This window comes from Dermacentor andersoni, chromosome 9 (genome assembly GCF_023375885.2).
Source record: "Dermacentor andersoni chromosome 9, qqDerAnde1_hic_scaffold, whole genome shotgun sequence".
NCBI classification, from domain to species: domain Eukaryota; kingdom Metazoa; phylum Arthropoda; class Arachnida; order Ixodida; family Ixodidae; genus Dermacentor; species Dermacentor andersoni.
The window spans coordinates 119,456,181-119,477,161 of record NC_092822.1 but is presented as its reverse complement, the minus strand read 5'-3'; the positions used below and the strand labels follow the sequence as shown (position 1 = coordinate 119,477,161).

At 47.4% G+C, this 20,981-nt stretch overlaps 1 protein-coding gene across 2 annotated transcripts in view; it reads right to left on the bottom strand.

Annotated features, from left to right (window-relative positions):
- LOC126529579 (ribosomal protein S6 kinase beta-2-like) overlaps positions 1-20,981 on the bottom strand; it is a 133,667-nt gene that overhangs the window by 55,890 nt on the left and 56,796 nt on the right. For both annotated transcript variants that reach the window (XM_055069929.2, XM_055069930.1), the window contains 4 exons: positions 16,977-17,149; positions 13,811-13,881; positions 5,176-5,661; positions 1,041-1,171 (listed from right to left, as the gene is read on the bottom strand). In XM_055069929.2, the coding sequence (XP_054925904.1) occupies positions 1,041-1,171; positions 5,176-5,661; positions 13,811-13,881; positions 16,977-17,149 (861 nt within the window). The remainder of the gene's footprint in view (positions 1-1,040; positions 1,172-5,175; positions 5,662-13,810; positions 13,882-16,976; positions 17,150-20,981) is intronic.

Below are 20,981 nucleotides of genomic sequence, written 5' to 3'. Positions count from 1 at the left end.
TGACGCGATTAGGATCAAATCCACGACCTCTAGCAATGCAATAGCTGCAAACTAATGCGGTGGGCACAGAACGGTCGACCGCTTCCGTAGTATCTCCTGGATCCTGCGGTGGACTTTAATTAATGCGGCTCTGCTTCTGGAAGCCTTGCGTAAGTTGCCCGCTTGACATATTTGCATGGCATTTATTTTTCAGAAATAGCAGCAACGTACTGCACCGTACCTTGAACTTAAGCTTATCCTGTTTCTCCGGAACCGCTCTCGTATAGTGGTGGGGTTTCCTTGCCTTCCCACGTCACGTCCGCCCTTCTCTTGTATAGGAACTGCCTCTTCTCCTCCCTCTCCTTCTTCTCATGTCTACAGTTCTATCTGCGTCCCCTCTGGCCTCGCACGTTAATAGAAAGGGAAGCGCTGCAGTTTCTGCACTGCTTCTGAGGGTAGTCACGGATAATTACAGCTGTCAAGCGGCTAATATGGCGACGGCCATGGAGCTCCAGAGGGCATCGTGCACATTCGACGTGGTGGGGTGAGAACGAATTTCTCCCGTCGCCTTTTCTCTCTAACTTGTGCTGTCATCACGCTCTAAACCAACCTCGACGCGGTGTGCGCGACAGCAGCCCACAGCAGCAGCAGCAGTGGGAAAGTCGAAGGAAGAGCCAAAGAAAGCTTCGCTTTAAATGTTTGAGTGGAGATTTAGCGGTAAATGCGAGATAAATGTGCTAGCATTACGTCGCGCTCCGGGATCCATGAATTGTTAAATCGTGTTCACCATACTGCAAAATGTTGTTTAGGAGCTCACTCGACACACGCCAGTTGCACTTCGAGGAGCGAAGTGCAACTGACGGCGGTACGGAGCAGACGACCGCACGCACGCACACGTACGTACGTACATACATACCTCTACCACGTGACCGGCTGCGGGCACTTCGCACACACGCACTTTTTCCCCACTTTGACACTCATATGCTAGCATTAAAGAGTTAGTTCGAGTGGTGTGCCCAATTCTGCAGAGAACTGATCGTCGGTGACGTGGGCGGACTCACAAAGTTGATCATCTTCTTGAAGCTCGGCGACGTGTAGGTGTAGAGCGCCCGCTGTGTTGCAGGCTCGACGTCCACCATGTCCTCCACCTTGTACAGAGGCTTCTTTTTCGTGTTGGCTGTGGCACTGACGGCTGCACGCGCGTGGACAATCACGTACACGACATTGCGCTTTCGCGCGAGCATCGTATCGTTTTGCGCTTTACAGTACGAAGTTCGGGGCATCGTACTTCAAAAAACATTTTCGTTGTAATGCCGTCACCGATTAGCCACGGTCGCGGCTACAGAGAAACTTGCAACATAACTTATAGAGGAAAATATGGTAGGACCGTTCTCCTGAAATTTCTTGCGATTCGTCGTAGGAATGCCGGTATATTGACGCTTTCAATGAACGCCTCTGACGCTAACTTGGACCACTGGACATACACTGCTGTTCAATGACAAAGAAGTATAGCCTTTGAATCTTATTCGGTGCTGTGTGGTATCCAACTCGCGTCTGGAGGGTATGGGTCTAAATATGATCATAACTTCATTAGAACTGAAAACTGAGCAAGTTGATGCGTCTGCATCATGTGGTTATTGCAGCGCGAAAAAAAAAAAGAAACGAAGAACGGTGCGTATGCTGTCTTCCCTTTGTGCTCGTTCTTTGTGAGCGCTGCAAGAACCACGTGATGATCATAGCTTTCCAATCAAAGTACATTATGACACATTCGTCTGGTTCCTGCTGTGCACTTACTTGGTATGCAACCATGTGTAGCAAACGCATCAATTATGGGGGGCAGGGGTGCTCTCGCCTCTCACACTGAATTTATCCACGAGGCCCCCCCTGGGCCGCAAACTTTAGGCAGCCTCAAGCACCAGCTGTTACAAAAGAGGGTGGTACAAGGAGATCCCTTTTCTACGAAGGAATTTATCATGCTTAAATCAACTTCAAAATCTTTATCCCAATAATGACGAATTTATTCTGTCTGCCTCTTTTAACCGGGAGATGAGCAAAACGAGGAACAAGGTAAAAGCGGGGGGCCAACGTTTCGACAAGTGAACTCCTATTTTTCAAGGCAAGTCCGCTTGTCGAAACGTTGGCCCCCGCTTTTACCTTGTTCCACGTTTTGCTCACCGTCTTGGATTTCCATTTCCCGACTTCCCCGTGCTTTCCCCCTTTCAACTGGGGGCACAGTTACTTCGGTTACCCCAAACATGCGGAGTTTCTACTACTAAATAAAAAAAGTAAGCATCAAAGTGGAATCAACTCGAGGGCGCAGCATCCTTATCTACAAAATGTCCATAAAGAATATGCATGCTGCGCTCTGTACGAGGTTCTCCTAAATGTTTCATTACAGTTTTCTGACGCGGTTTTTTTTTCTTGCAACATTGTGGCGGACCAAATGCAGTTAAATTCCAATACAAATAGCATCTAAGTAATCGAAGAAATAGAAAGGTTTCCGGTTAAACGCGGTGCGCAGTGAGCACAAACTTTCTCGTGTCTGAAATTTTGCGATCCACAGGTATACTGCTCACGTTCGGTAGGGCTGTGAGGACTTACAAAACTTCCTAATAACGAATAGAATAGCGCAATAGGCCATTCAATCTTCGAATGGAATAGTCAGTGTTCGTAAGCACGATAATGTTTTGAATAGCTTTCGAATACTTCAGAATGTATAAAAAGTACAATAACCTAATTCCCGCGGGCGTAGTACACATCAGAGGTGGCCAAAGTGTGGTTCCTTCTCACGGGTCCAGGTGCGGCTCGCAACTCTCTGGCATCGCTATTCCTCTGAGATCTAACACTATTAGGTGCTGATAGGGGCGTTTGGTCATTCGGTACACTTAAAAAAAACAAGAAAATCCTCAACAAGATCTTTTTAATAATACTTCATGTTCTTTGCCTTTTACCCTTAAACTTCATGCCAATGGTGTGTTGCAGTTTTTAGACCTCGCTTTGTATTTTAAATGGGACGACCATGTTTGTTGGGAATATTTACCACGCTCCAAGAAAAGCCTTCTACTTTATGACTCCTCATACACTAAGCTCGTCAAACGACGGATCACCTTGTCGTGCCTGAATTGGACTTTGAGAAAGTTTTGCTTGCACAAGCACAGCTTAAGTTTGCAGGTGTCACGTCTCGAAAGCTCGGCTTTTCCCTCCAGTCTTTTCGTGGCCGTAGGTGGATCGCTCTTAAAGAAGCTCAAAATGGCAACCTCCGCAACCACACAGCAAAAACAGGAACCAAAACAGGTTGTGATGATGCCTTACATACGTGCAATTTCGCACAAGCTGAAGAAAGTAGGACGCAAGCATGAGGCGGACGTAGTTTTCGCAGCCCCACGCTAGCTCGTGAGGTTGTGCTCCCTAACACGCAATGGGAGCGAAAAGAGAAGTGCAAGAAATGCATGTGAGAAGAGACATGTAAACCCCCTGGTGACTTGCGCCACTGAGGTCGTTTATCAGATTCCGCTCCGCTGCGGTAGAGTTTACATGGGCCAAACGTGTAAATGTATAGAGGACCGACTCAGAAAGCCCTCGGTGTCCTTAAAGGCTGTTGCGGGTGGTATGCACCTACCTGCACACATCAAAGATTGCGGTTGCACTCCACTATATTGAAATGCATCCATTTTAAAGAAGTGTAATGACAGACTGACGAGAGAAATTATTGAGGCTGGCCAGATATACGCACAATCTGTCACGCATGTCGGTGTCAGTGTCCCGTCAGTTGCCTTGACGGATAAAGAAGTTAGATATTTCCTTGGGCGTTAGTATTTTTTGCATGTGATTATGCTTGATCGAGCTTTGTATCAGCCTTTTGACTGTGCATGTGCTGCCCTCCGCTCCCTGGAAACCTTTCATTAAACTTCACTTCTAATTGAGCATCTGTCCTGCCCACTCGGTTTTTCCCCGCCCGTATTTCTACTCAACGACAATACATGAGGCATGCTTTCGCGTTCGAACTGAATGAGCTTTCCTTTCATAGCAATTTGTAATCTATAGTCGGAGCTTTCCAGTGCTTTCGAATTAAGCGAAAAGCTGCAATGACCAAGTTATATTTAAGGGAAGTAGACTGAGTATACGAGTTTTAGTGTATCTGAACTACAGAGACGCAGCCACAAGTAGACGTTTCTCACAACTCTTACAAAGCTACATGCTCACAAGATTAAAGTTATAACCACTGGTGATACCCCGAATAAGGAAAAGAGCTATGCAAGGACAACTGCAAACAAAGAGCCAGAGAAACCTGACATGGAAAAGGTAATAGTCGTGCTGGCTGCAATGTTATACCACTGTAGAGTGGGTTCCTAGGGCGGTCACTTTAAGCGTGAACAATGAATTAAAAGTTAGATTACAGCGAAAAGAGAAGCTCCTAGTGGTTGCGGCGGCTCAGGGAAATATTGTTGGTCTGTGCCTGCTGCAACGAACGAATAAGCTTAAAAAAGTTAGAAAAGTCTGAGTTGCTCTCAGATGGATTCTGCAGCAATACAATATCTAAATATTTCGAATTCATTTTATTCATTACGAAGAAAGCTAGTGAGGGAACCTGTTGCGTGCCGCTGCTTTGTAATGAACGGCTCATGGACACAGAGAATCTATTAAATTATCAAAAGACGCACACTATACGAGTGTTCTCGCGCACAGCGATATACCTTCAGCTCCAGGTAATTCCACTACGGCTAATTAAACTTCCCTCTAATTCGATCGCACTGAAAAAATCCCGGTTAGGAAAGAGACAGTGCTACAGAAGGAAAAATATCGTTTAGTTCGAATTCGAAAGCACGTACCTTCGGTTAATTTGTTAACGACTGGCGCCTTCTCACGGACGCAGTGGTTATTAAAAGCTTGAAAACACAAGAAATTCCGCTGATGGCGCCAATAATTCCTGGCCATTGATCGACGACGACTTGTATAGTTTCAATGCTGCATTCAAGTAGCCTGTCGATTGCGAGATTACTTCGAGCGATAGGAAATGTTTGAGTGGATTAATTTTGCTGCCGTTTGTTACCTCAACCATTGGTATAATTAGAGTAAATCTTGCGGTCCCGCAAGGGTCGACATGACAGACGTCCACTGTGGAATGTGGCACGTGCTCGCCACCGTCGCGTCCCCCTCGTTTTGCGACCGTCGGCAGAGAACAAAAACAACACTCACTTAGCCGCTCGGTCCCTTTGCTGGTTTCCTTGCGTCGGATCATGCACTCGCCGATGGCCGGGATGTCGCACAGGTGCTTGGACGTCGCCAGCCACTTCCAGTTGAAGCCAGCGAAGAAAGGGTGTCCCCTTATCTCGGCGTACGTGGTAGAACCCAGCCGCTCGATGGGGTTCTTCTTGAGCATCTTGAAGACCATGTCCTTGGCCTCGGGCGTGGCCGAGTGTGGATGCACCTCGACCTTGGGCCACTTGAGCGGCTCGTTGACGATCTTGTCCTTCAGATTGTCCTTGCCCTCGGCCCGGAACGGCACTCGGCCCGTCATCATCTTGTAGAAGGTGGCGCCAGCCGACCACCAGTCACACGCTCGGCCGTACGGGCGGTGCTTGATGAGCTCCGGCGCCATGTACGGCACCGTGCCGGCGCACTCACCGTCGCGGAACTCCAGCGCCGTCTTGGTGAAGTAGCCCTTGCAGACGCGTTTCGAGTCTGCGAGTCATCGGGGAGACACGGGGGAGGGATATTGGACTGGCATTCACCGTGGAGTTGTCCTACACGACGAAGTCCTCATTGAGACTACAACTGCCGAACGCGTAAACTAAAAACGCTGGAGATAGCGTCATCGAAAGCTCCACATTTGAAAATTAAGGCGCGTATCGGAGGAACCCAAAATTTCATCGCGCATAAAATTTGAAGGGCTGTCTGGGTGAGATGAGGATAATGTGTCGGCATGGATTGTTAAAGTTCGAGGCTGATTAGGTGCGTTGTAGCGAATCACTGGATGTTTAACTGATTGTACGAGTTTTCGCCCTGCGATATATAAGAATGCCGGATGGGAGAGGGGGCATGGTGGAGAAGAGGGGCTAGTTGCCCTAATGGCTTCGCTAGAAACTGAGTTGTGATTGCGCAAGCTTGGACAAGAACGTTGAAACTAATTCTATATAGAGATTGGACCCACGTGGCGAAGGACCTGCGCAATGTATTAAATGGATCACCTTTCGCAGGCAGATTGCATAGCGAAGTGTCTGGATAGTGAATAATAGTCAGGATACCCCGCGCATTTTCCTCGGGACAGATTCAGGAGGACGTAGCCAGTCACAAGCCCTCAGTCATATATCCATCGGTGGTCTTCCCTCAACGGCCAGCGCACACGCGTTTAACAGAAGAAAGTCGCAGTTTCTATAGAAAGGCGAAGCATCACTTGCGACAGAAAATTATTAGGCAGCTATACGAAGCTAGGATAGTAGCTCTATCAGCCGTGTAAACTTGGAAACATGCTCTCACTGACTGAATTAACAAGCAAGGTGTCAGCGCGCACAAGGAAACATGAAGACATCACACTCGGTGAACGCGGACACTCGCTGTAAAAACGCTGGTGTGGGCAAGCACGGCAGCAACAGCGAGCGAAGTGACCTTCGTGCGGGATATGGATTCAACGCAAGAGCGGCAAGAATACAGAACGCACAAAGGTATGAGCCGTCTGCACATCCCTCTTAAAGATGCCACCGCGCGCGGCCGACACTTGATGTTGGCAGAGTCGAAGCCCAGACCCCCCCCCCCCCCTCCTCCGTCCCGCGCTGCCTCCCCGCTTTCCTCCATATATCGCGCTCGAGGTTGAGCCGCGATCGTCACTTCCTCTTGCGCCCGGTCGCGAAATGCGCAGTTAGTGCAGGGGTACAACGCCGCCCCCCTCCCTCATTCGCCCATCACATCCCCCCACGACTTTTGGCGCGACGGATGACGGCACGTTTCTTCTCCGCTTTCTTCCTTTGCGCGCGCCAGATTAAGTCGCGATCGTCGGCTTCCCTCGTGTGCTTTCACTCGCACATACAGCGTACGACGCGCGACGACGGCGTTCGCGCCCTGCGACTTTATACGGAACATCACGACGACGGCAGAAATGTGCCTGAAGTGTCAGCATAATTGGTGTTGCAATAAAAGAAAGTATCTAAACACTTGCATCGATAACTCCGTGCAGACCGGGCTTCCGGCCGATCTTTCCCGCCGCGAGGAGGTTGCTATAAGAAGGATGTGTGTTGATGCTTCATTGGTGGCCAGCTGCAACCTGCTTATGGGCCGCAAGACAGCCTTCGGCACAGCCTGTCCAGTGGCGTAGCTAGAAATTTCGTTGGAGGAGGGCTCGGGTGCTCCTATGTAAATTCATGTAGAAAATGAATTCGTTTTTCTCGGCACCCACTGCACCAAATTTGATGAGGTTTGTTGCATTAAAGAAGAAAAACTTGAATTCTACTGATTTCCGGTCTCGAAGTTTTCATTTAGGTTGTCAATTCTTTATTAAAAATTGGCAAAAATCGCAAATTTCCAGGAAACGAAACTGTCACGTTTAATACTCTGTAACTCAAGAATGAAAAATAATATCACAATTCTGTGATTCGCATCTAATAGTACATTTACAGCGGACAAAGCTGACTTGTCACACATGAATCTAAAAAAAATTAGTATTATAGAAATACTGCTTTTGCAGAACCCCTGTACACCACGTAACCAAGTTGCGTAAGATACAAATTGACATACCAAATTTGTCCGGTTTGACTCTTATAATAGATGCCGTTTGCAGAACCGCGATATCTGTTCTTGATGCAAAGCTATTGGTTTGTAAACGTCGTGCTTCTATATTTTTAGCACTTTCGAATTTTTCAAAATATTTAAAACAAAATTCAGGCCATAAATCAATATTCAGCTTCCAACAGATACTAGAATTTACTTTCGCTCTCAAATGCAACAAATTTCATTAAAAGCGAACTAGGGGTTATCTCAGAAAAGCATTTCTGCGTTTTACATGTATTTGAATAGGCCGCGTCGGAGTTGGGCCCGAGCCAGAAGAGCTTCTTCTTAAACAGTTTGCCAAGGGAACAAATACACGAATAATAACTGCATTGCCATTGCCAAAGATGCTGCAAATGAATTCTTGAACGCTACGCACTGTCAAAACAAGTAAAATATGTATTTTTTCATTAGAAGATATACTCGCATGTGCCAAAAATTGCGCCCAAAATAACTGATATCAATGCTCCCGTGTTTTTGTCTATTTAATAAGTAAAGAAAATATCACATCAACTTTAGATCTATATTAATTTGAAACCAGCAAAGCAGTGCATGCCACTGATATGAAAAATGTAAAGGCCATGAAGTGAACATGTTGAGGACAAATATGTTAATGAAACTTTGTCAGTCAGGAACCTTGTTTACATTTTTGTACACATGCAACAACCAGTGAAAAACCACAATGACGCTGTCATTTATTCCAATGTATTGTGCAGGAGCAGCTGTCACCGGTCATGTATCGGGAGTAATTGCCCCAAAATTGTACCAACAGAGAGCACGTATAAAAAGCCGCTCTGCAATATATACGAGGGCGGGTGAAATGAAAGTGAGCCAATGCGCATATATGACAAACGAGGTACTTTATTTAAAAGTATTCTCCATGAGCATTTAAACATTTCTCCCATTGACTAACGAGTCACGTGATTTCCGTCTCATAAAACGCCTTGGGTTGCTGCTTCAAAAAGCCTGCAACTGACTCTTTCACGTAATCGTCCTACACGAATCTGTTTCCCTTGAGCTGTTTTTTCATTTGTCTAAAAATGTGGAAGTCGCAAGGCGACAGTTCTCAGCTGTGTAGCGGATGCTGCAGAGTTTACCATTTGAAGTTTGCCAGTTTTGTATTAGCTACATCAACTACGTGGGGACGGGAATTGTCGTGGAACAATTAAAAAATAAATTATGGGGTTTTACGTGCCAAAACCACTTTCTGATTATGAGGCATGCCGTAGTGGAAGACTCCGGAAATTCGGACCACCTTTGGTTCTTTAACGTGCACCTAAATCTATGTACACGGGTGTTTTCGTATTTCGCCCCCATCGAAATACGGCCTCCGTGGCCGGGATTCGATCCCGCGACCTTGTGCTCAGCAGCCCAACACCATAGCCAAGTCGTGGAACAAGATGACCCGATTCGTCAATTTTCCACGTAATTTGTTCTTGATTGCGACACGCAGCCGATCCGGCGTTTCACAATATCGGAAAAGATTGATATATTCTCACCGCGTTTAGCAAATTCTATAAGTAATCGCCCCTTACGATCGAGAAAGAAAAGCCAAAACACCTTTCCGCCGCAAACGACGGCCTTTGCTTTCTTAGCGGGTGGTGAACTCGAATGTTTCCACTGTAAGCTTTACCTTCGTGTTTTAGGGTCTTAGTAGTGGCACCATGGTTCGTCCCCGATCACTGTTGCAGACAAGAAGTCGTCTCCTTCATTGTGATACCGGATGAGATGAGTCAAGGCAGCGCAGAACCGCTCCGCCTTCTGGCGGTGGTTAAAAATCTTATCCATCCATTGCGCACACAAGAGCCGATAACCGAGATGTTCATGAATTATGGCATGAACCGAACCGTGACTGATGTTCATGTGCTCTGCCAGTTCAACGATGCTTATCCTTCATTCTTGTCTCATCAGCTCATCAACTTTTGCAATTTTGGTGGGGGTGATTGCACGATGGCTTTGGTCCGGTCTTGGATCCTCTTTGGAACTTTCACGTCCTTCTTTCAACCGTTTACTCCAACGCTTCACAGTGGCCAATGAAAGGCAATGTTGAACGTACATGGAAGCCATACGGCGACTAACTTATTTTTGGGAAACACGTTCAGCTCTAAAAAATCTCATGGCACCACGCTGATGAACTTCTGAAGAGTCCATTGCGTCACACAACCATGTTCAACCTAGTGTATGAGAGCATTAAAGAACATTTACCCTCACGCCGGCGTGTCACTTTTGTAAATGAGAGATGCTTGTGTGCTACGCGCATGCCTTGCATGTGAGGAACCGAACCATTATTGCGCGAGATGGGTAGGCTCACTTTCACTTGACTCACCCTCGTTCATTAGAAATGCGAAGATATAATGGAATATACAAATGCTTGATAAAAGGCAAAAAAGTGTCACTAGAAAGAAAGTTCAGTGCACGTATACAGAAAACCTCGCAACGAGATATTTAAGTGTACATGTAAGCACCATAAGACCCCCCCCCCCCCCCCCCCCCCCCTGGCTACCCCCCTGAGCCTGTCCCTTCTGGCCTCGCCCAGCTGCCCTACACATCTACGGCCAAGCAGCTCTCCAGGACTGCGCTCGCTGAAGTGCCACTACACCTGCCGAAAGTGCGCCTGCACGAAAGCCACCCGCCTGACTACCACATGCCGATTTATGGTCCACACCACTGATTCCTCCATTGAAGAGAACAAACTGTGCGTGTAGATATACCATAAGATGTTTTACCCATTTCATGCCGCAGGACAAACTCGAACTATATGCGGGATTGCACACTGAATGAATGGAAAGAGGTTAGAGAATAGGGCGCAACAAGATCGAGCTTCGGATCAAATTCTAATTGACCACAACGCGAAACATAGCAGCTGTGGAGAATGTAACACGTGAACACGCACAGCGTTGTTCGTTGTTGCTTTTCTCTTCTGTGAGCGCTTTCACTGCCTTTCCTCGCGGAAATGTTTTTTTCTGTTTGCCACTGCCTGTCCTCGTGGAAAAATTTTTTTCTCTTTGCCATAAATCAGTTTGCCACTGGTTGTGCAGTGGTCCTGTAAAACTGCAGTGAGAGCTCAAATATAATGTGGGATTGTCTGTTTCATGATTTGTCACCTAAATTTTTATTTCCACTTTGCTTGGAAACAGTGCAGGTCAATATCTGCGAAATAATGCAGAACATTAAAGTATAGATTATTTCCGAAAACAGGCTTTTGATACTGGATACTGTTAGGATCGGCCTGCAAGTCTACTGCTTTGCAAAACTATCTCAGCCCGCTGCACGTGCTTCGATCGACCCGCGGTGGTGGCGCCCTTCAGAGAACCAGCGAGGACGAGAGCGTTAATCCACCATGCGCCTCGTTCGGAGAATCGGCGACGGCAGCAGGGCTGGCCACGTTTGGCGCCCAACGTATTGTTAGTTGGTTTTCCGGGTCTTCATGGTCTCTCTGCAGCAAGAAGAGCTACCCTAACAAAAGGATGCCTAGCGGTACGGGGGCCCCAGGATTTGTCACAGTCTGCTGACACTCGTGGCGACTACAGGAGAAAGGCAGCTCTGGAATTTAGAGACGCAAGACAATGGAGAACCGGGAGCCACACGGCGGGGGTCAGCTCGGGGAACCAACGCGCCTTTGAAGACGTAAGCCCCGAGTTCTGCGAAGCCCGTCTCACCTCGGAGGGGACAGTGAAACCTGTGCGGAATGTGTGCGTTTAAGCCCCCTTCCCCCTTCCCTCAACGGCTACGAGGACTTTCTACGCTGACTGGTCGAACGTTTCCCTCACCTAGGGATCTAGGGAACACGGAGTGTTTATAAGCAGCTGTTTATCGCTGCTAAGAGGTGCTTGTCATCGTGCTCTGTGATCGTGCTCGTGAGCTGCGTGCTCGTCAGTGTGTTTGGAGCTTCGTGCTCGTATGCTGTATATTTCGTCTTGCGTGCTGCATTTGGGAGTCACGCTAGACTGTCGAATGTCTCTCTTGTTTAAAATGTAAATACTGTAAATAAACCCTGTACGCCTACTTCTCCCCAAGTTCCTCTCTACGACCTTCAACCCTTACAAATGGTGGCAGCGGTGGGATCGCCCGACAACTCTAATAATACCAACGAACAAACAGGACAAGGTGTTAGAAAAATGAGGTGGGTGCTTTTTTGTTTTTTGAACTGCGCATTCGTGCACCCAACTATTGTGATTGGACCATAAGTGCTACCAAAATAAACGGTCCTTAAGACTCAGAACGCAGCAATTGTATATGAGCTCGAACGCGATCGGCACCACAAAGATAGCGGTCATGGTCAAAAGTAGCGCATAATAACAAAGACGGTTGCTGCTCAAAAACAAAAAAAGTTCGGGAGCGTGTTACACTCCTGTAACACCTGAAGGCGAATGCCTGCAGCACACGCAATAATGCATTAAGTTATACGACCGGAGAGGTCAGACTTTTCGCAAGATATAACGAGCCGCAATGTGAAGTAAACGTATGGCGCTGTAGGTCCACCTCCTCAACTACACATACAAGCGTCTAATGCACTACCTGTAGGTTCTTTCGTTCTTTCTTTCTTTTGTTTCTTCATTTATATTCAACCATTGCATCTTTGCTTGCTTACGGGGGTGCGGGCCATTTCTGATGATGATATTTTTTGCTTCATCGGACTAGACGCGGCTTTTTTTCGGGTATGAACCACCGTAACGAGCCATTTAAGGCTTTCGCCTTAATTGATAATTCTGATTTACCGCATCTGTAATGTTTTCCTGCTTTCACTATAGTCGAGCAACTGATTCATCTAGAATTTAGGGAACACGAAAGACGGAGGACGAAGAAAAGAACGAAAACAACCACACGCAGCGCTGTCCTTGTTCTTTAGCGCTTTTCCATAATACAAGATGTTCATCCAGCTAGAGGACACGTTCACTTTATTTAACGGATACAAATAGTACGAGTATGCGACCCTCAGACTTCCTGGTTACTCTTGCCCTAATTTATGTGTAATCATAGTTTCATCAGCAATACGGGAAAAAACGATCCGGTTAAAAGAAGAAAGAAAAGAAACACGACCCGGTTAGCGCTCGTCCTGTCGTGTTTCTCACCTTGGCATACCATTTCCTTTTCTTATTCACAAACATGTATACTCGCACAACACACTTCGTCAGGAAATAGGTAAGGAGACCTCTCCAGCCACAGCGCACTGTCAATTGCCAAATTTGAGTCCCCGGACGCTTGTCAAAAGATTCTTCAAATGGTGAGCACTAAGCTTCAGAAGAACTCCACTTTGGCCTAGGTGGTGTTTACTGCATATCACACTGACCGCAATAAAGACGTCTTTATTTGCGGTCAGTATGATATGCGGTGAGCACTAAACGTCGGAAACGGCCTCATAAACCAATCGGGAGCGAAAGCTGCATTCAGATAAATTGTTTTTAAATAAGCAATCGACATATTGGAGCAACCTTAGCAAAGTTTCAGAGCTGGCAATAGTCCAACTATTCTTACCGGAAGTTTACAAACAGCACCTAAGCAGACGGTGCGTGCGCCTGTTGGTTAGTGGACGTGATGCCACCCTCGGCACATTGCCAGCGCGCCACGGGCGGTCGCGGTTGGCGCCTCATCTCGGAGGCCATGCCGAGGAGCTGCGCCTTCTGGGTAACTTCCGGCGAGCGGTAGTCGGGATCTAACGGGGCGAGTGGTAATAGGGCAATTTCTTTTTTTTTTTCGTTTAAAAACTACTTTTGCGAGCTTGTCATGATATATCTAGGCCATTGGCATTTCAAAGATAAATCTTTGCACGGAGGCTGAAATATCTGAAGCTAGGATTCTTACGCGGCGCAATATATTGTTGCAGTTGGTCTTTGAAATTCGTTCTTTATGGCGTAACCTGAAAAATTTTTCTACGGCGTGTGGACAGTTTGCGAGCTTGGCAACATATTATACGGATGGGTTCCTCCCGAATTTTTATTCTCTCAAACAAGATTCGACTGCGAAAAAGGCACATACTTCGCAGCTACATTTGCTTATATTTCTGGTTGTACAGAGCTTCTTAATTTTCTACAAACGGTTATTACCAGGGGGCTCATCACGTGGCCTTACTTACAGTGCCCGATGCACACCTTGTTGGTGTCGAAGTCGATAACCTTTACTCTTCCACCCGGAATAATGAGCATGCTGCAGAAAAATTGAGAAAGCAGAAATAATTTAGGGCTAATTTATTGCTCAGCCACAGTAAGCGAATATTAAATCATATCACACTTTTAATTGTGTTTCAATCGAATACTAAAGCTGTCATTGCTAGCAGCTTGCGTCGCTGTGGCATGCTAGCTATCTATAAACTTGCTTTCGCGGTTTTCCCAGCAAGCGTCGTTGAATATATAACGTGTCTTGCGTACCTGTATTACTTTTGAGTTTTACCAGGAAAAAATAAAGAGGAAGAAGCCATTTATTATTGTACTTGAACTGTTTGCACGCATTTGTTCCTTACAAATATTATTTATAGCTTTTGCCGACGTTTACGGCATTTGTTGCCTCATGCACTGAATAAATTATTCTCCCGCAAAATTATAAAGACGTTCTTTCTCAAGAACGGTAAGTCATGAAAGGCACAACAGTGTCAACTAGGTTCTCACGCAATGACTGTTTGTGTATTCGTCTGTTTTTTTTTTTATTTGCACGCGTTTCTACTTTGAAGAGAGGGATGAATTGGGCGAGTTGGCGTATGTTCATTGCGCTTCTTCGGGTCAGTCGTCTTTGCTGCTAGCCAGCATTTATTTTGTGTCCGTTAATGTGTGCCGAACATAGGGTAATAACAATGAAGACTGTTCACTTGCACCATCCCTATAGCGTATCTATTCCGCTGCATGAACTTTAGCTGTTCCCGTGCTTTCTTTAAGTATATTGTCGCAGGACATACTCTCGCAGTACACACTTTAAAGCATCCTTCTGTGACATTCTTCTGCGTCATTGCATTTGGTAGAAAAAGTTGTGCAGGGACCATCGACAATCATTGTCAATGCAGGTGAATAACCGAACGCTTCTAGAAAGGTATTTGCTTTATTAAAGCAATCATGTGCTTGAAGGCGTATATTTGTTGTATTGAGAATATTTTGGCAGCGTTTGTTGTTTCATTGCGCAGCACCTTTGAGCAGCACATCTGCAGCGATAATATTGGGTATACATATCAGCGGACAGCGAATTAGCATAAGTGAATTGTCTCCAGCGTCACCGTGAAGGGCGACTGCCATCCACCTCTCTCGCCGCAACCACAAGGAGGGAGGGTGGCGGGAGAACAAGAGAGCTGTCCTTGCCGAGCTCTGTACCAAACCACGTAAATATTTAGCCACCCAAGATTTCTCGTGTGCCAGCATGCGCATCTCAAAGAGTTGTAAAACAGTTTGCTTTTGGCGACAAACGTGCCCCGTGACTACATTTGCATCGGCTCCTTCGTCCAACCAGCGACCACCACAAAAATAGGCGAAAGAGCCAAAAAATCTATCAGATATAAAAAAAGTTGAATAAGCCTGACGAACTTTTAAGAATGCCTAAGCTTCATTCAAGCGCAGCCGCAATCAAATGCCGCGGTTATTATTACCGTGAAACCGCTTGCTTCTTATATACTAAACCTCTTGTGGGCGACCCTTGTGCTCTTACTCGCTATTTGAATTTTTCCTCGAGAAGCTGTACAGAATTAACGGGCTGGTTATCAGACAGAATCATGTTGTCTGAGCAGTTGACATAGGTGGTACAGCTGGAATTGCCTTTTACAGTGAAGCTGTATATGAATAGCTTATTCTTCCAACCGTCCGTCTGTTGCCTGTACGCCGAAAACGCCTCCGGCGCAACTCCATGCGCATGCGCGAAAAAAAAAAGTGAAAGAGAGGCGCGCGATTGGCTGTGCCAGTAGTGACGTCGTTGCTCTCCGTCGAAGCCGAGCGCGCGCGCAGCAGTTTCTCTCCAGCTTCGATATGAGTAGGCCACGCGTCATGCGTACTCCTGAGGAGCAGGCAGCTTTCGATCAACAACGCCGCGAGCAGAACCGGGAACGAGCTCGTCTACGCCGTGCCGATGCTGCAGCCCGGGCGCAAGAACAGGCTCGTGCAGCCGAGTGCAAGCAGCAGCTGTGTAGCGAGAATCCGGTAGCCTACCAAGCCATCGTTTAATGAACCGTCGGGATTAACCCAGTGATAAACACCGGGGCCGCACTTTTCAGCTTCGGTGGCTAAGCATCTGTACGGAGTGCTGAGGCGGTGTTTTTTAAAGCGAAGCTTCCGCACTGAATCCTCCCGGGTTTTCTGACCCTGACTGTTGCGGCATTGCTAGTACCTTTCCAAGTAGCTCACAGGGGGCTGCACTTTTATAAGATAGCGGCTTATATGCAGCGCCATCAGCACTATTTCTACACATATGTCGGTTGCTGGCTCTGTGATCTAGAAACGCGTTCTTTTCGAGGAATAAATATACGATGCAGAACAGACGCAGATGGAGGAACATGGGCAAAAGGGCGGGGGGGGGGGGGGGGGGGGGACGTATGTGTGTGGCTGTCCGCGTCTGTTCTGCACCGTTTATTTTTATGAAGTATAGGGCACACAAACTAGCTCAAATAAAAATGCTGCTACCAATGCGGGAACGCGTCAACTGTTATGGAGAAGGCGACAACAAAGGCGATAATAGGGCAAGAGTGTTACTTTAGCAGGGCTTCATGAATGCCGGCACATACATTAGCGATGCTTCCAAGGTTACTTGAGCATTCCCAGCATGCTTAAGGGTGCGGGTAAGCGAAACAACGGAATAATGTCAGTAGCATGCAGAGACAAAAACAAAATTCTGTCTTGGCCATTATTTCAGTAACGCGAAACCTTTTAGTCATATTGCTCTGGGCGAGATCTGTCAACCGTTGGAGTAATGCACACGTTAATTGTAGTCAGGTGATCTTCTCGCGTCGTATACGCCTCGTTATTCCACCGGTTGAGCTGTTTAGTAGCGGTCGTTGGAACCTTGTGGCTCTTCAGCAGGGACGGATTTCTCTAAGCTTTGCGTTCGTAAGGGATATTTGCCGTTGGCCAGCCACCTCCGCTAACGATATGTCCAGCATCAGGATTGGCTGAAATTTTCTCTTGCGAACAACTCTGGCGCAAGAGGTTTTGTGATAAAGGCCTAGGTGCGGGCTTTCCCGGGAGGCGTCGCCATAGCGGAGGCGACGAAGTGATTCCACACAGCCAGCTAAAGGAGTTTCATAACTCGCGAGCAGGGACATATCAGGCACTCACTTGGAGACTTTGATGTCCCGGTGCAGCAGGCCCCTCAGGTGCATGTGCTCGATGGCGAGGATGAGCTGGGCCATCACGATACGGCACTCATTGGTCGGCAAGTACACTGCTTTCTCCACAACTCGGAACAGATCCGCGCCACAGATGTACTCCATCACGGTGAGGTAAGCGTCCTGCAAGAAGTAGCACACATCTCCGACTGCGTTAGGCACGTATCGATGCCTCGTTAAAGGCCAACTGCAACTAAATATTAGACCGCGTAAAAAATCTAGTTTAAGACACTTAAGATAGGGTAGATATACAGAAGCCCCCATGCAATATTTCACGTTCGAAATACGAGCAAAATTTTTACAAAGAGGTCGCAAAAAGAGCTGTTTTTGACACTGAAAAAAAACGAATGAAAAAAATTAACTGACGATTGCGGTACTCCCTAATGCAATATTTGAGCGTAGCTCTATAAGTGTCTTCGTTTCGCAATATCTTGTCTGGCGTGGCGAATCTGTCTCGTGCGGCACGTTGCAAACGAAGCGAGGTGTGGTGTGACTGCCTCGCTAATCGGGAGATCACGAAAGGCAGCGCGTGGCTGACCCGTGGGTGAGATTCACAGCAGCCGCCGCAGACAGACCTCCGCTCATGCAGCGCTTTGTTTCCATACAGACGGCGCGCTATTTTTCTCAGGCTTTCGCCATGCCCTCCTCCTCCCCTTTCCGCCTCCTGGTTCCGCTGCACCCTCCTTCTCCGCCTTCCTCCTCGCGCTATCTTCGCTACCGACGTCTTTCATCACCCACTGCGCTTCGCGTTGGTTCTTTCATTCTTCGCTGTGCTCGTTCGCTCGGTTACGAGGGACAATGCCAACGCAGGAACGGGCCCGCTGCGCGCCCGAAGTGACGCATCAGCACGCGTGGCTCCTCAGCATGACCTCCAAGGTAAGGCGGTGGCTGCCCGAGGTTGCCCACGGCTAGCTGAATTATCACGGGCGCGGCCTGCTGGGACTTAACGCATAGTGACAGCCACTAGGTGCACATGTGGTCTGCTTAGGTGTTGCTTAAAGGATGATGGCAAAAGGACTACGCAATTACCAGCCCTGTGGTAATTGCTTCAGCGGTATATGCTAATCATATATAACAAATTCAGCGAAAGTGAAATTTTGTTGAATTTGGGCTTAAAACGTTGTTTTGACCCTTCGTTGAAGGTATGCTGCTAATCGAATTTCCAAGACCGCCAGTGCGAAAAAATTTTTTCTTCCCCATCAGTGAACTCTGTTCACAGACCTGTTTCTGCATACAACGACGTATTCACACATCTGTTGTCAGACATCCGTTCTATAGCAGATGTATGAACGCGTCGCCTGGAAGTACGCAAAATTAGCAGAGTTGAAGTTTAAGTTCCGGCCGGTATGAGTCGCCTTCCTATGCACGGCAAATGAGAGTCTCATTACACTTCGCCGCACGAGCACGTCAAGAAAGGGGAGGCTATTGTCCCACTCGTATTCTGTAGTAAACTGTATGGCTGTGTCTGCTGAGTTGAGAAGACGTAGGAGGCGTGAAGCGTCCTGCCTTCGCACAATGCAGAAGCAGTCGTCTACGTAGCGGGTGAAAGCCTTTGGCGCGGGAGCGAAGTCAGCGAGTCGCTTAAACTGCAATCCCTTGAACTTCAATTCATGTCACCCGGCTTGCCACAAGCAATCCGTTGTCTCAACTCTCGTGACGCGGGCCACACGCATCTGCTCAAGTGACCACGAAATGCAGGACGAACTGAAGACAATTCGTCACGAATTAAAGAGGTTTATTAACGAAATGGAAGCTCGTGTCCTTCATCCAAAGCCGTCTCAAGGCAAGTCGTTCACGAAACGCGCTGGCGTCCCATATGTGCCTGGCGTCAGCGAAGCTCTTAGCCGCGTATTCTCAAGACACGATCTTAGAATAGCGCACATGCCATTCAACAAGCTGAGAAAGCAGCTCGTTAACGTAAAAGATCGATTTGAAAGCAAGAATTACCTCGGTGCCATCTACAAGGTACCATGCGCAGACTGCGGCTGTAGTTACATCGGCGAAACCGGCAAATTCACGAGAAGATTAAAAGAGCACCAAAGGGACGTCTCCAACAAAAAAAAAAGCCTCGAACGCCCCTGCCGAACACGCCGACAATCGCAGTCACCGCATCGATTGAGAAAACGCTGCTAGGATAGCTTAGGAAAATAATCAGATGACGCGACTCTTATTAGAATCTTAATTTATTCAAACTACGGACAACAATATCAACAGGACTGATGAAAATCTGCCTGCCAACGACACCCGTTCTCTATGTCACATTTTGGCATAAAAACGAATTGCGGCTCTTGCCAGCTTTGAGTGTGATCAAGGAATCTGTACGGGTCCCGAAACGTCTATGTGTTATTTTCACCTTGACTTGGTCAGTGACCGCAATTTATTCATCATCATGTTACCTGACCAGACGAACTTTCGTCGAACTCTTGACTACAGGTCACTATAGAATTCTTCCGCTGCTTTTACTATATCTTCAATATTACTGATGATATTACTCTGTTTATCTTTTAGTGTGCATCGTGGTTTGTCCGATGCTTAGTTTCCTTCTCACTGTTTTCAGGCTGCGTCCATCTTATACTGCTTCGTCAGTCTTTCTCACGTTATAATTTCGAATATCCCTTATTTTCTCCTTGTAAATTAGTTTTGACGATTTCGTGAATTCTATCTGATTTCTTGAGTTGGACATCTTCATTCTTTGTCGTTTCTTTATTAGGTCTTTTGTTACTTGGGAAAGCTTACCTACTTGTTGCTTTGATGCCTTACCTCCCACTTCAACTGCTGCTTCTGAAGCCAGCCTAGTTACTATTTCATTCATTGCCTCCCATGTCATCATCTCTCTGTTCTAAGGCTGCATATTTGTTTGCAAGTGCCAACCTGAATTGGTCTTCTTTTATCCTTACTACGTCTAGGTTGGCCTATTTCTTCTTGACCGATTTTACTCTTTCTCTCTTCAACGTGATGTGAATCCTAGCCCTCACTAATCTATGATCACTGCAGTTTACCCTACCTAACACTTCTACTTCCTGCACTATGCTGGGATCGGCAGAAAGTATGAAATCAATTTCATTTCTTGTTTCACCATTACGGCTTTTCCAGGTCCACTTTTTCTACCAACGCGGAAGGAAGAAGTGTCGAAGCGAGCGGACGCACGTCGCATGGGCTCAGCAAATTTTCGAAGTTTTCGACACGACAATTTTATTAGGCCACCAAATTTTTTGCCAACATCAACGCAGCTCATCGTCAGGACCACGAGGATACCACCTTCGAGCCGGTAGGCCCATTTTTGGACTTTTTATCGGGCTTCGAAGACCTCCGACGTGGCCGGGGAGCTAAGTCTGGCGTTAGGCTTAGCCACACCCGACACCCGGGCGGGCACCAAGTAGGTCGGAGCGACAAGGCATCGAGCGAAATGGATCCCCGGGGTGCTACCAACCCTGTGACAAGCAATATTATGGCCGGGCCAGCCCAAAACCCGGCAGAATTCTAAGATATGGAGGAAGCACCCGCCACCACGCACTCGAGCACGGAGGAAGCGGGCACCGGAGCCGCAGAAGAGCACCTCATGCAGCAGGACGCCACGGGCGAGGCGAACCGGCAGCAAGACGAGGAAAAAAACTGCCAAATCTACCATTCCAGGCGCCCGAAAAAGAATCCCAAGGGCGCTACAGAGAGCGACGTCATCTTGAAGACGAGAGGATCCCAAGCCACGGTGAACAATAACAAGATGACGCCGGCAGCTACAGCTGGCAGCGGCATCACGCAAGACGGCGCGATGGGAGCGCCGCCGCAACAACAACAGCAAAAGGTGGGAGCGCCGCGGCAGCCGAGGCAAAGGCTGCCACCGCTACGGACGGACGACGCGAAGATCATCATCCGGCCCAGAGGGGGGCTGAAAATCTAGGACATGAAACCATACCAAGCAACGCAAGCCATCATAGAGGCCTGCGGGATGAAATTC